Source organism: Pyxicephalus adspersus, chromosome 11, assembly GCF_032062135.1.
Source record: "Pyxicephalus adspersus chromosome 11, UCB_Pads_2.0, whole genome shotgun sequence".
Lineage (NCBI taxonomy): Eukaryota > Metazoa > Chordata > Amphibia > Anura > Pyxicephalidae > Pyxicephalus > Pyxicephalus adspersus.
The window spans coordinates 6,628,340-6,643,491 of NC_092868.1; the positions used below are offsets into that span (position 1 = coordinate 6,628,340).

A 15,152-nucleotide genomic window follows, 5' to 3' on the forward strand; every position below is an offset into this window, starting at 1 on the left:
GGAGGCAATTTTGGCACAGGTATGGGTTCAGGTGGTAAAGAGTTTTCATAACACCCAAAAGCTACTTGCAGGCTACTCAACCCATAAATATTTTTACATTTTGCATCCTTTGATTTCATGTATTTTAAAAGAAAAACAATTTATTTTAGAATTCTTGCACATGGAAAGCTAGCATTTACAATTTGTTTGACTGTCCCGTAGGGTGCGAATGAAGCAAGGCAAACTCACCATGAACATCATCAGCAACCTCCAGAGGTTGTAACAGATCTAAATAATGAAGAAGTGCAATACATGAGTGTTCAATTTGCAAAGCTGAAGCCAAACGTTAATGAAAATGAAGAGGAAGTAGTATATGCTGCCATTAAATGTAAAACATGAGAATTGTTTTTTTTTTTTATTTTTAAAGTCTGAATTTCCGAGTGTCATAGATACAGACTGGTAAAGACCAACTTTCTAAAACTGGAGAATTTAATGAACAATTGAAACATGTTGTGTACTGACCAATTAAACACAAGAGCAAGCCAAGACTGATCACAATGATGGAGCTGTGAGATGCGGGTCTCTGTTTTAATGACATTATATATACTTTGTATTTGCTCGCAATCATAATTGCTGTAATTCAGGTTCTCAACCAGGGCTGTTCAAAATAAAATAAGATCAGTAGATCAATTGTTTGTAGAAGTTGCTACAAAAAAAAATGTGATCTTCTAACTTCCTGTATGCGTTGGAAATTCTACCTGTGCTAAAATGCTCACCAACAAATCAATGTTCCCATTGGCTGATGGTATCAGAGGTGGCCCCACCCCTGAGGGAACTTATACAGCAGGCAGCAGCTGCCTATTGTAAAGTTTTAAAATCTCCTAAAATGTACCGTATTTTTCGGACCATAAGACGCACTTTTTTTCCCCCAGAAGTGGGGGGAAAAAGTCCCTGCGTCTTATGGTCCAAATGTATCAAAATGTATCCTTCCCAGCTGCTGTCCCGTCCCGTCTCCTGTTCAGCGCGCCAGAGTGACTGTCTCCTGTATCTTGCTCCCAGCGTCCTCCCACTCTCAGCATGATTGGCTGACAAAGTCATGCTGTGTTCCCTGAATAGTGTGCTGAAGATCACTCACAGCACACAAACACAATGTAAACAAATGTTATATTGCAATCTTATTACAACTGAAAGGAAATACTCACCCAGTGTCCGCAGCTCTGCTTGCTGGTATCTGTAGTGAGATGCAGAAATCCTACATTATGCTATGCATCTCTCCATGGATACGAGCAGCTGCAGCTGTGCCTGTGTCTCTGTGTGAGCAGGGAACCCCCCCCCCCCCACATCACTCAGAGGATGAGTCCTCTTCCAGTGATGTGAGGAAAATTTAAAGGCATATTACAATGTAATCTGCTTCTAAATGGTTTTTACAGTACAAAAACACCACACAACATAAAAATAAAAGTACCGTACATTTTTAATTTTATTTTTAGATTACATTGTTGTCTATTATTTCATTATTGTTTTAAATTATTATTTATATTTATGTATTATATTATAATTTATGATTTTAATATAATAAATAAATATAATTATCATACCCGGGAGTTAATCCTAAGAATTAGAAGCCCACAATACAAACAAAAATTTCTATGCAAAAAAGAAAATAGGATAGGATTTTATTAAAAGTACATTTTTTTTTTTTTTACATGATTGCGTGTTTCAAACATTTTTTTATATTCATGATATCTACTAGACCCTTGTTCGGACATATTTCTGTAACTTACAGGTCTAAAATGTAAAAAAAAAAAAAATTCATGAAAAACAGTGTAACGCTTTTGGTACAGAAATCCAGACCTCAGTGTAATGCCCAGGAGGTTAATGTCTTTTGTTATAAAAGCAGAATTAAAGGGGCAGTACGTCACTGCACTGTGAGGAACTGAGCTTTCTAGATTCTGACTCTAGCAATGAGGAGTTCTTGGGGTTCTCATAAAACGAGCAGAACCTTTACCATAAATCTTCAACTTTATTCTATTTTATTACTGAAGTCTCTCGTTATTGTGTTTTACAGTAATTTTGTCTTTTGCTGACTTTGTTAATAATGGTTCTAAATGCTGCTGTTTACTTTACAGGGTTTATTACATGTGTTTATGACTGTGATGTTGGTTTTTAATGCACATAAAATATTTTAGGACACTATTTGTTTCAGAATCTTTTTTTTCTTCATTTCCCTTCTCTAAAAAACTGGTGCGTCTTATGGTCCAGTGCGTCTTATGATCCAAAAAATACGGTAATTACTCCAACTGAGCTCTCGACAGGGATAACTTCTGTTCATCTTTAACTGAAGCCAAACATCTCATTGTCTGAACATTGCAAGAACCCTTGGAATGACTACATGGCATATATTAGAGATTTTTGTCTATGGTTGGACTACTCAAAGCAGACATAATTGGAAAGAGTTCCAGCACAATGACTTTTTTCTTACAAAGTGGAAGACCCACATAATATTCCTCCCGTTCTTTAGTGGGCAAGTTCAAACTTAATCATGAAATGATATAGTAGTTAGGCAGCTGAATACCAAATCCCTAACAGAGAAAATGCTAATGAATATATACATAAAAGCTATATAAACCACAAAAAGTACAGATTGCACCAAAGGGTGCTATACCCTGTGTATTACCCATAAGACATAATCCTGCCCCTGTACAAAGCATTGGTCAGACCACATCTGGAATATGCAGTCCAGTTTTGGGCACCAGTTCACGGAAAGGACCTTGTGAAAATGGAGAGAGTACAGAGAAGGACAACTAAACTAATAAAAGGAATGGAGGAGCTCAGCTATGAGGAGAGATTAGCTGAACTGAAACTATTCTTAGAAGAGACCTTTAGGGGGGATATGATCATTATACATATATGTATAATCCACATAGAGAACTCACTTCTCAATTATTCACTTTAAGGTTAAAGGCTAAGACTCCCTAAAAGTAAGTATTTACTTTAAATCTTAAGTGTATGTATATCCAATGATCCTGGGGTATTATACAAAAGAATGAATACCCTTTTAAGGTTGCCGCTTGGAAAGCTGTCCCCATTGAATCTTTTCCGCTCACATCTTTTTCTGGGACTAACCCTAAAATGCTACCATACCCCCAGCTTTCTTTCTTGGTGACAAGTGTCACCATGGCAACTCTATCTTCATCTCCATATAATACATTTTCTATGTAGAATGAGCAATCCCCTCTCCGCACATCAGGTATGTACACAGGTGTATGTGGCTATTATTACAAACTTCCCACAGCATGTCTTGTTAAAGCGGACCTAAACTCAAATTTTCACATTACATAAAAGGATGGACGAACATTTTATATAAAGTAAAAATATTGGTCTTTTTTTATGAAAAAAGGATAAAGCACCTCCCCTTTTTGTGGGCATGTGCAGAAGGGGAAACTATGTGCAATACCTGTCCCTAAAGAGAAAAATTATAAGCTCAACAAAGTGCCACTTAAATCTCCCAGAAGGTAGCAATTATTCCAGTGTGACTATATCTTCGGAAAGTTCCTCATCTTGCAATGGAGTCTAGCCAACATTTTTTTGTTGATAAAGTACCACATAAGCTTAGGTTATACCTGAGCTGCCGAAGAACCCAGCCTCAAACTCAAAGGTGATAAGTTTCATTTATTATTTATAACCATGGAATAGGATCTTTTAAAGTATAAATCATTTAGTGCACTCTTATCCAAAAATGTTGGCGAACCGATTTTTCAAATTCCATTGAAGTTCAGGTTCCCACGCTCCCTGGGTTGATAAGTACAGCCCGGGGAGCGTGGGAACCTGAAGTCACAGCTGATTGGGGGCACGGGAGTACTTCCAATCAGCTGTGACTGCAGGCGAACTCTCATTGGAATTTCTCCATTGAGAATTCATCTGAGTTCAGTGACCCACGGCCCAGTGACCGTGGAAACTTGCGGTCACAGCTGATTGGAGGCACGGGAGTACTTCCAATCAGCTGTGACTGCAGGTGAACTCTCATTGGAGTTTCTCCATTGAGAATTCATCTGAGTTCAGTGACCCACGGCCCAGTGACCGTGGAAACTTGCGGTCACAGCTGATTGGAGGCATGCGAGTGATTGAGTAGTTTCCTATTGAGAGTTCATCTAAGTTTGTCCAGAAGATGACCTTGTGGCGAATCACATGGCCATTCTCGCTTACATATTCTGTAGGAGATAAAGGCCTGATTTGACGCTGGATCAAAATTAAAAATTTTCCCAATTTTTTTGCTCATCCCTACTTACAACTCGTCAACCAAGTTTCGGAGGTTTCCCTGTATTCAGGGGAAGGTGAAAGTGGTGTTTGTGCTTTTAGATAATGGCCAATCATTTTATCCAGATCCCAGCATAGCTCTTTAGGGGAGGTCTAAATGTTCTTAACATTCCTTGAAAAGTAATTTCTTGCATACTCAGAGTCCAGAGGTTTGGGTTGATTCAGCTTGCTCAGTAGGATTCATTCTGAAATTCTAAGGAACAGATTATGAGTAAATTAAAACATTATATATATGAAAAAAATAAAATTAAAAATTCTATTTAAAGAAAAACATTTTTATCTTTTGGTGTTGTTAATAATAAAAGTAAGAAATATGTTGGAGAAATGTACTATCACTTTCTGCTTAATACACAGGTTAGAGGAGATCTCCCTATTAGGGCACAAAGAGGACAATAAACAGCTGAGATGGGCTCTAACCCTTTCCTCCTCTAACCAGAAGAAATGTTTAATGTTTTAATGGGTGGTGGACTGTTGCTTTATGACTTCTTTTTGCAATATGTAAAATATTGACTAAACCAAAAATTAAGGTACATTCTGGAAGCAATCATAGATTTTGATAGATATTACCTTTGGAGCTGAACTTTACAAAGTTTTAAAACCCTATTGTGTAGCTTTGCTTCCCCACACAGTAAAGACCTTCTAGTTTCCCTTTAACAGATTAAGGATTTATAATTGCCTTCCAAATGCTTTCTCGACTTTTATGTAGATAAATGGTTTTCCTTTTGATGTATGATTATTTTGGGGAAATAATTAGATAGACCCCTAAGAGTTAGCTACTGGCCATGTTCGCAATCTAATGTAAACATTTAAATCACAAAAATTATATGTAAATTCCAGCTTCTCCTTTCTGAGCCTCCTAATTGGTCAAGTGGCCACCACACTGAATAATCCAATAGGGAAGGCTATGCTCAACTTTATAGATCGAACAGAGATTTTCTTATAACGTAAGCTGTCACTAAATTTTAAGATGCTACTTTTTACTAAAGGTAAGCCCTAAATTGAGATTTTATGAATTAATGATATCACTTACTAAAAAAAACAGAAACCATCTGTTTGCATTACTCACCTTTGGAGACATTTCTATATTGCAGTATATTGCATCATTATTGCTGATATGGGATTTCTGTAACTTTGTATTATCTGGCATTTTCTTTCTTCTAGAAACAAAAACATGAAAAAGGAGGATGCATGAATACAGTTTTGATGCTGGGGTTCTGAAAACATTTTTTGCCATATTTACTCTGGAGTTGTCCCTTACAGTATGTGGTCTGGACTAGAAGATTGACTCAATCTTCTGGGTCAACCCTTCTGGTTTTTTGAATGTACAGGCAAATCCATGCTGTCAAAATGACAGCTGAGAATTAAAAAAACAACATTTTATTTTAATTTTAATTTATGTTTGTTTTAATTTACGTCTTTTTCTATATAGATAGTATAGATAATAAAATAATTTCTACACTATCTATCTTCTAAACATCATTTCACTAAACCAAATAGGTATTTGTCACAAGAAAAAAAATGTATTTTTTTAGACCCATGGTGAGCCAGAGAAGTCCAATGTGGGCTCAATCACTCCCCCAACCTTTCCCATTTAAGGAAGTGGTTAGGAACCATATTTTACATGTGAATGCATGTGGCTGTGCAAGATCATGGCTTCCCAAAAGCAACAGGTCCATACACAGTTGCAGCCACATGAAAATCTGCCTGCAGTGTGGTTTCCGCCTCCCAGGGTATAGTAGCAGTTTTCTGCACGTCTGGGAGCAGCTAACCATGCAATGAATCAAGACCAAACCAAGAAAACTAGGTAGATCAAGAAATGCCATTAAAACACATTTTTTTTAACATACACCTAATAATATATTAATTATTTAGGCAATAAATTAAAATAAAATACAAATACATGAAAAAGAAAAAAATTTCATACAAATATTGTACTTTACAAGTCTGTACAAGCTATTCTGTAAGTCAATGGTTACATGATCCACTTGTTTATCACTGACTAGTATATTGGAAAAGAAGATTGACTGCTTGAAATACTCAACGCTTTTCACAATATCTATCAAAGCCTTTCATCATAAGTAACAACAACCAACAAAAAAAAAAAGTATGTATGTAGAAAGTAGAAAAACTTACATATGCACAACTATCAGCAGGAAATGTGTAAAGAAGAAGCAATAATAAATGATTGCGAAACGCGTCAAATGTCTCAAGCAATTATTTTTGCTGATATACTACTCAGTGATAACCATTGACCTACAGAGAAGTAAGAAGCTTATATTGCCTCATAAAACACAATCATTTTATGGAGTTATTGTGACTTGGTCATTTTATCATGTATTTGTATTTTATCACATTACCTAAATAAAAAATGTTGATCTTTGTTTTTAATTAGTTCATATATTATGTGTATGTTTAAGAGAAAAAAATAATATTTTTTTGGTCATGACTTGATCTGCTTGGTTCTCATAGTTCATGAGTGTTATTTTAGGGGTGGACCACCATTCCCAGCACCTTAAATACCTTAATTATATCTGCAGAAATACAAACATTTCTCAATTTTCTCTGATTTCTTAGGAGTATACAGGGGAGAGCACTGAAGTGGTTATGAATATATATAACACATAATAATAAGTTAAGACAAAACTTACTTTCTGAAGAACTGTATTAATAAAGCTCCAGTCACTATGATAACAGCAGCAAAAACTCCACCTCGACTAGCAGTAGCTATAAAAGTTTTGGAAGCTCCCTGTGCTTAAAAGGGAAAAAATTACTTCTAAAAAAATTACCCTAATAATAATAATTAAATTAATAATTTGTATGTAAAAGACTGAGGCATACACACAATATTTCTGAAGTTTTTTCTTGTTAGAACTCACATTGGTTTCATAATTTGGTCACACCCAACACTTATCCCAAAATGCATTCATTATCAGTTGCCTTGGATTCCCAGGTTCTGTCATCTATTCTTTAGAACCATATACATAATATCATTGGTACCAGTACAGATTGAAGTATTATTTTTGTCCAGCACATTTGGTGTATGATGAGAAATTGGTCTCTTGATTTAAACCAACAGTAGCCAGAAAGGAAACTTTGGCTTAGAGAACCACAGATTATAAAAAGAGAAGTCCAAATGTATTTCTTACACCATCTTGTGTTCCTCTTTTTGTGATTTATATTTATTATTCCATTTTTTACACACATTTATTTCTATCATGTTCTAATATATGTATTTCTGTATATATACCATTTTTTCTCATTCATAATTCTTCCAGAGGTTGCTAGACGTCCCTCGAGCCATGAGAAATGTAAGCCTCTCAGGTCAGTTTGGGTCACACCAATGATCTTTTTGGTTGTAAGGGTGACAGTCTTCTCAATGGCCAAAAATGTAGGAAGTATATTTCCCATGAAATCCCCACAAATGTACTATAAGCTGTGGATATAATAATTAGAGGAGGGGTTACCTGAAGACCTGAATGGTGTTTCAAGGGTTGTCCGAAAAACTTGAGAAGGACTTATATAAATTTGTATTAATTAATTATTGTATTAATTGTATTACCATTTCTAGATTCAGAAACAATTTGTCTATCTTTTTCTGATGTTTTTGGAACCTTTTTAGAAACTTATTTTAGAGTTTAATGATCTGAATTCATTTTCTTTATTTTGACAGATAAAGAGAGCAATCGGGCGGGTAAATATGTTTTATATTCACTCATCCCTTTCTGCAATAAAGCCTTGTCTACTTGCTTTTTTTTGTAGAACTTTGGTGTCACTTCAAAATGGTGTGTTCAAAATTGGCTAGAATTAAGATATATGTAGTGGAAAGGGTTTTTGTTTATTGGAGGATTTCGACACCATGGAGGATTCTGGTACACTGTCAGCAGAGCAGGACAGGGACAGTGTTGACCCCTCTGGAAAGTATATGGTATTATTGTTCATTGGAGCCTTTGCTAATGATGGAACATTTCTGGTGCCCTTGCGGGATCTATAAGTACATTTTTAAAGAGCATGAGCATTTGCATTTTACAATAACGCAGAACATAAAAAAGCAAATTTTAATTGACTTACATGCTACCTTGATGGTGACAGATGTATTTGAAGTTCCATAGATGTTTGTGGCTTGACACATGTATATTCCTTCATTGGCGCGTGACAAATTTGCAAGAATGAGTTTGTGCATAGTGGAAAATGTTTTTGTTTCATTGGAGGATTTCCACACCATGGAAGATTCTGGTACACTGTCAGCAGAGCAGGACAGGGACAGTGTTGACCCCTCTGGAAAGTATATGGTATTATTGGCAACCATGGCACAATCCTTGTTAGATTGGAGTTCATTGGAGCCTTTGCTAATGATGGAACATTTGATTTCTGGTGCCCTTGCGGGATCTATAAGTACATTTTAAAAGAGCATGAGCATTTGCATTTTACAATAACGCAGAACATAAAAAGCAAATTTCAATTGACTTACATGCTACCTTGATGGTGACCGATGTATTTGAAGTTCCATAGATGTTTGTGGCTTGACACATGTATATTCCTTCATTGGCGCGTGACAAATTTGCAAGAATGAGTTTGTGCATAGTGGAAAATGTTTTTGTTTCACTGAAGGATTTCCACATCATGGAGGATTCTGGTACACTGTCTGCAGAGCAGGACAGGGAAAGCGATGACCCCTGTAGAGGGTATATGGTATTATTGGCATCCATGGCACAATCCTTGTTAGATTGGAGTTCATTGGAGTCTTTGCTGATGATTGAACATTTGATTTCTGGTGGCCTTGGGGGATCTATGACAGAAATTTTAAAGAGAATGAAGGTACTAGAAAATTCTGAACAATCTAAAAAGTTTTTCAAATAACTAGAAACTTTGAGCTTCCTAAATAGGAAAGCTCTGAGTTTTTCTCTAGGTCCATGATTACTTTAAACCTAATAAAGTTGGAAGACTAAAGTATATATATAAATATTTGGATAAATTAGGGAGGACTTATAACGCCAGCAAGCTTTTTTCCCCCTCCCAGTTTCATTGGAAAAAATGTGTAAACCTATCCTATCCCAGAGATGAAAAAGGATGGCAGACAAGAAACTCCCAAATTGAGGTACATTTCCTACATAGAAAGCTATCCCAATTTGAAGATTTCCACTCACACCTTGTTGTGGGCATAATCCTAAATAGCTGTATCCTATCCCAACTTTCTTTATTTGTAACATGGGTTACCAGGAACAATAGAGAGATGAATAGTCCTAATGGATACAGACAACAAAAAAATTTGAAACAAATTGGAAGCAGAGTCTAATCCTTTCTATTTCCATTCACCAGGTAAATCATACATTTCAGGTAGTTTCTAGATGATAAGAAGACTTACACTCAACTTTTATGGTAATTTCTTGTTTAGTGGTCAATCTCCCTTCGAGCTGCACTGTGCATGATAATATTGAGTTGTTCTGTTCCCTTCTTGACGTAAAAGTAATGTTGGAGAAATGTGTTTTTGTGCCATTTTCATGATTTATAACATGGTTATTTGTTTCAAAATTGTGGATATTTCCTTTCCATGTAATATTAGGGGTTATCCCCCTACATCTTCCAGGAGACGTGCAGCTTAGTGTCACCTTCTCTCCCTCAAGCCAACTCTTCTTGGGTGAGATCTCAGGCTTATCTGTTAGGCCTGCAAAGATAAAAAAAAAAGGATCAAATTCTGGGGGGGGTAGAAAGTTCAAGTGGTCTTCCAAATAATTAAATGGTGGGTGTTAGGATGTGGCTGGGAGCACTACAAGATCCAGAACTTCAAACGTTTCTTCTACTAACCCAGCAATAAACTTGGCAGAGAAACTATCCCTTTTCACCCTATTAAAACATTTAAAAACGTTTAAACTCCAAACAATATAACCTACTTATCAGTGAATATCTTACATAGTGCAGTTTCTGTTGTGTTTAAAACAGCTATGTTACTTGATACATGGCACATTGCCAGTATTTTATTTATTTCCAGTGTACACGGGACATGCCATAACCATCCCGCCTGGTATAGTTTGATGTTGCCAAAAAAAAGTGCACAGCAGCAGTCTAGTGAAGACCAATTAGTCAAAAAGTGGAACTTTCATTAAAAACAAAAAATACCTCTTGAAAATTAAAATACCACTTACATTTAGTTCCGCAGAGCCCCCCATTCCTCCACACTTGGTCTTGATTCGGTCCCACGCTGTCCTGGAATCCTCCTTCATCCTGGTCTGGAGGAAGCATGGTCCATGCCATCTTCTTCATTCTTCTGCCTCCGTCACCTGATCTCGTACAGCGGAGGTGACAGGTGACCTATCCTCCTGCTAATACAAAAAGAGTGCTGATCACACTGTGCATGAGTGAGATCAGCATTTTTTTTTCCATCGAGGATAAAAGCGACTTTTGCAAAGCCCCCTGGGATATGTGATGCAGGTATCCCAGGAGGCTCTGTATGCCCATTCAGTCTTTTTAGCCGTGGCTATAATATATGTGCTAAAGCAATGTTTGCAAATGTCAAAATGTTTACTTTTGGACTGTGGGTACAAAACTGATAGAGTTCAGGTCCACTTAAAATAATCCTATATATTTAAAAACCCAACAACAAGTCCCATTATTTATATTGTTTGAGGTAAGCGAATTGGAAGGGAAAGCTCCAGGGAATTTAAATATTGTATGATGTTTGGTTTTACTTTTGATACTGTGACATGATTTTACTTTCCTTATCTGTTATTTGTACATAAGGCGTGTTATCTTGGTAGCTAAATCCCATGTTGTCTTCAACTCAACAGGAACATAAACATTGAGGCACGGCAAAAATTACATTTCTAGATGTTTCCTCTAACATAGCAAATTTTCACTTTTTAAGTTCAAGTCCGTTCAAGTTCATGCTTTAATTTTTGAGAAGCTAACATCCAGAGATTCTTTTGGAAAGCCCCCTCACCGATATAGGTAAGCAATAGACATAGAAGGAATAGGCAATAGACTATGCTGACAGCTCCGCTCCCCTAGAGGATCTGTAGTATGTGTTACACATACAGAACATGTCACAGCTCCTCTAGGGCTGTGGGAGCAATCAGGAGAGTGGAGCTGTCAGCATAGTAGAGCTCTGCTGATTGCTCTTCTCCCTGATTGGCTGAGGAAAGGGAAATCCTGATGATGCTTGAGCTGTCATCAGGGTTTCCTATTTCTCGGCCAATCACAGAGCACTAGAGATGAATGGGCACAAGTCTCCCCATTCATGTCTAGTGCTGAATAGCTGAGAAACGTAAAACCTCAGCCAATCACAGAGCACTAGGGGTGAATGGAGAGCCTTGTCCTCATTTAACCCCTAGTGCCTTGCAATCCCTCACTGTCAGGAGGACTCCCATGGCTGTGCTCATGTCATGATTGCAGTCCTGGAAATCATCCTGTCATTGGGATAACTTGTAAAAAAGTTTAGTTACAGAAACACATACACATTTAATAAAATAGTTTAACATTAAAGCATCATCCAATTTTTGTACACATATTTTAACCCTTTCAGGGAATGAGTAAGGGGTTTTATGTACCCCTGTACTCATTCCCTGAAAGGGTTAAAAGTAAAACTTTTATAAACGCTTATGTAAAATCGCGGCAAATCACAGCAGTTCGCAGTAAAACGCGTCATGGGCGTTTATAAAAGTTTTTAGCGCTTTAAAGTTAAGATTTAAAACGCTTGTAAAAGTGCATAAAAACGCATATTAACGTGGCCCAGCCTTGTGTTATATACAGGGATGTTTTATATACCATAACCAATAACTAGATCTCTTGCTAATGTGGCATAATATTATTTTCCTTACCTGTTACTTGTATATAAGGTGTTATACCTTGGTAGTTGAATTTCATATTATCTTCAACTCAACAAGCAAAGGGTAAAAGGTATTTAGGGAGAGTAACAGCAAAAAAACGTAATACTAAACATACAAAAATAATAATTATTTGGATGCTGCCTGAAGGTATAAGAAGATAGTCAGGGGCAGAGACTACTGCTTTTGGTTACTTTGTGTTACAACTGCATACAAAGACTAATGATAATACAGAAAAATATTATTATAGTCCACAGCAAACTTTTGATTGTGACACAGACTTTAATTGTGTGCAGATGCACTCCAGCTAAGACAGTTTTGGGATGCTGTCATTGCAGTATCTTAGGAAGTGGGCATTTTCACCACCGACTTTACGGCAGAATTTTGGGTGCAGAGATCCTCTTTGGCCATTGGATGACTGGCCACTAATGATGTAACTCCTGCAACTTTTTAGGTTGCTGTACAATTTTACTTTACCACCCATAGAGACCCCAAGGAGTGTTTTATCTCTGCACCAAGCACCGTTGCTGCAGCGTGCAGGTATAACTTCATGGAGTATAGGAATCACTAGGAGAACCTAGGCAGCTGGTTAAACTTTAAAGTTGCCCCTGCAGTGGTAACTAGAGGTGTTCTTTAAATTCAGGTCAATTCAAGTTCACGCTATAATTTTTTAGAAGCTTACATCCAGAGATTTACTTGGTAAGCAATATCGTAAACGAAGGATTTAGGAATGTATTTATATACCATAACCAATACATTGATATTTTTGCTACTGTGACATAATATTTTTCTTACCTGTTACTTCTATAAAAGACATTATATCTTGGTAGTTGAATCTTATATTATCTTCTACCTTGAAATAATAGCTACCCCCATCTTCATATAATGGATTTTCTATGTACAATGAGCAGTCCCCTCTCTGTACATCTCCAGTCAGAAAGAATCGGCCATTGCTGGAAAAACTTCTGTTATTAGAAGCCACCGGTGTCTTACGCCATTTGTACCAAATTCCCACAGCGATTCCAGTTAAGGTTTCCGTTGTCGGCACAGTAAAACTACATGGAATGTACACACACAATCCTCTCTGGACAGTTACATGGGAAGAAACGTTTATACTGTATCCAGGATAAGTTTGACTTTCAATACCTACAGATTAAAAAAAAAAGTGTGAACTTTCTGGGCTATTTTGCACAGTGTGCATGATTATGTATCTTACTGTAATTTTCAACAGAACATGGTTTATTCATTGTATAGTTACTTTTTTCCACCTATATAAAGCCAGGACATCAGGAGTGCTTCACATATTTATATCTTCTTTTCAGAGCTGGAACTTTTTTAATACTGCATAATAATAATGCATAATGTTCTTTATTTTCCAAACTTTGGTTCTGCTTTGGCATTGCCTAGAGCTTAATATTTCCCCCTGCTTAGGCAAACTTCCTGATACAGAACAAAAGTCTATGCCTGCAATACTACTAGATTCAAATTCTACTCACCTCTTACCAAATGGGATATGAGAAAAAGGAGTATCTGGTAATAGCACAGGTGATGATAACTTTTAATTTTCATGTTGGAAAGTGTTAGTCCACAGTTCCTAGAATACAAAATAATGTTAAATGCCAAAGAAATTCTATAGGAATTCAACTGAACGTAGGATAACTCTAACATTAGTAGCATCAGTAGTGCCAGGGTGACTTTAAGGGTGGTCCTGCCACGTAATAACTACCGATTGACAAGAATGCATACTGCCATGTTTCCTGACATCTGTACTTTACAGTTGTTATCCCCTTCAAATCAATCATATGTAATATTGAGACAAATTAGGTTTAAACAGTACCACAACCTCCAATACTTTTAGGAAGAAAGAGAAGGACCAAAAAGAAAATAATCATCTATAGGTTTAGATTTTCCCTTATGCCACACCCCTAAAGCAATGACACTAAAATCAATAACATTTGATCCAGGGGTTTTTTAGGTATAACTTAAATCAGTTTGAAACATAAAACAAACTTGAAAAAACACAATTTTATTTAATGATAAGATCAACAGAGCTATGTTCACAAAATTAATCTTTACACATATGAAAAGAAAAGAATCTCAATGTACACTTGGCATGATTACTTCTTATAAATCTCCAAGCTCTACGCGCTTCATGGAATTGTAACCCCTTTCTCAGGGGCATATTGTCCCAGGAAGATTTAGCAATCCAGTTTCTGCATATCATTTTTTTTGTAACCTGTTTGTAATGAAACATTTTTTTTCATGGGAGGTGGATATAATCTGTCTACCTGGGAGGAAATATCAAAGACTAGCTAGCACACTGACCGTTCATAAAGCATTGTGTTTGCTTGGTTGCCTTACCTACTATTGTTCAATATAATCTTCTTTGTCACATCTCTAGCCGTAATAGTCCTAGTGTTCCAGTTTTTGCCCATTTTTGCATATTCCATTCTTTTGTTCTTGAGCTTTTTTCTCTGTTGCTACTTCATGGGTGTGAGTGGTATGTCTGAGTTATTTTAGTGATGTTACGTCCAACAGAAAAAAAGAAGAAGCAGAAGTTGGCTTAGTCGGAAAGGAGTTTAGTAAGTCTTATTTCTGCTTAACAAAATGTCCTCACAAAATTAAATCTTGCTTAATGCTTCTTTAGTACTCATGTAATTATATTATTCCAATCACTTTTTCTTTGCTATTTTATACTTGTAAATAAATATATATAATAATAAACGTTATGTGATGTAGAGAACTTCTGGTTTTTAATGTACTACTACATTTCAACATTTTCAAGTTAAAAAAGGATGATGGAAATAGACAGGTCTCTGTTTTGTAGTGATGGGATTAGTAGTAATTGTACCAGTTGTTTATTCTCCTGGGACCTGTTGCTTTATTATTAGACTTTTTTAAAGGACAGATTTTTCTGTTCACATGGTTCTGAGAATTTCACAGCTCTCCTACACACCACATGTCTTATTTCTCAGTGGTTATATCACTCCCCATTTTTGTAACCAGACAGTTTAATGAAAGTAGAACAATGAGTTTTTC

The 15,152-nt window shown here is 36.4% G+C and overlaps 1 protein-coding gene across 8 annotated transcripts; it reads right to left on the reverse strand.

Annotated features, from left to right (window-relative positions):
- Window positions 1-1,638: 1,638 nt before the first annotated feature.
- LOC140341395 (sialic acid-binding Ig-like lectin 14) lies at window positions 1,639-14,785 on the reverse strand. Of its 8 annotated transcripts, none has more exons than XM_072427122.1 (9): window positions 14,479-14,781; window positions 13,610-13,707; window positions 12,909-13,259; window positions 9,659-9,958; window positions 8,765-9,082; window positions 8,365-8,682; window positions 6,945-7,047; window positions 5,363-5,453; window positions 1,639-4,489 (listed from the first exon to the last, which is right to left on the reverse strand). In XM_072427122.1, the coding sequence occupies exons 2-9, from the start codon at window positions 13,680-13,682 to the stop codon at window positions 4,433-4,435; spliced, it is 1,611 nt and encodes a 536-aa protein (XP_072283223.1). In that variant the 5' UTR covers window positions 13,683-13,707; window positions 14,479-14,781; the 3' UTR covers window positions 1,639-4,432. The 8 variants fall into 8 exon arrangements, 7 of the variants coding, with proteins under 7 accessions (XP_072283223.1, XP_072283221.1, XP_072283226.1 ...); XM_072427120.1 differs by having other exon boundaries at window positions 14,475-14,781; XM_072427125.1 differs by lacking the exon at window positions 8,365-8,682 and having other exon boundaries at window positions 14,475-14,785.
- Window positions 14,786-15,152: the final 367 nt, after the last annotated feature.

What these genes read in the sequence shown, in the direction of transcription:
- LOC140341395 (XM_072427120.1), bottom strand. Translation starts at nt 14,563, where the DNA reads ATGGAATATGCAAAAATGGGCAAAAACTGGAACACTAGGACTATTACG. An exon ending in CATATCCCATTTGGTAAGAG is followed by an intron (nt 13,260 to 13,609) that starts GTGAGTAGAATT and finishes TTTAATCTGTAG; the next exon opens with GTATTGAAAGTCAAACTTAT. An exon ending in AATTACCATAAAAGTTGAGT is followed by an intron (nt 9,083 to 9,658) that starts GTAAGTCTTCTT and finishes TTTCTGTCATAG; the next exon opens with ATCCCCCAAGGCCACCAGAA.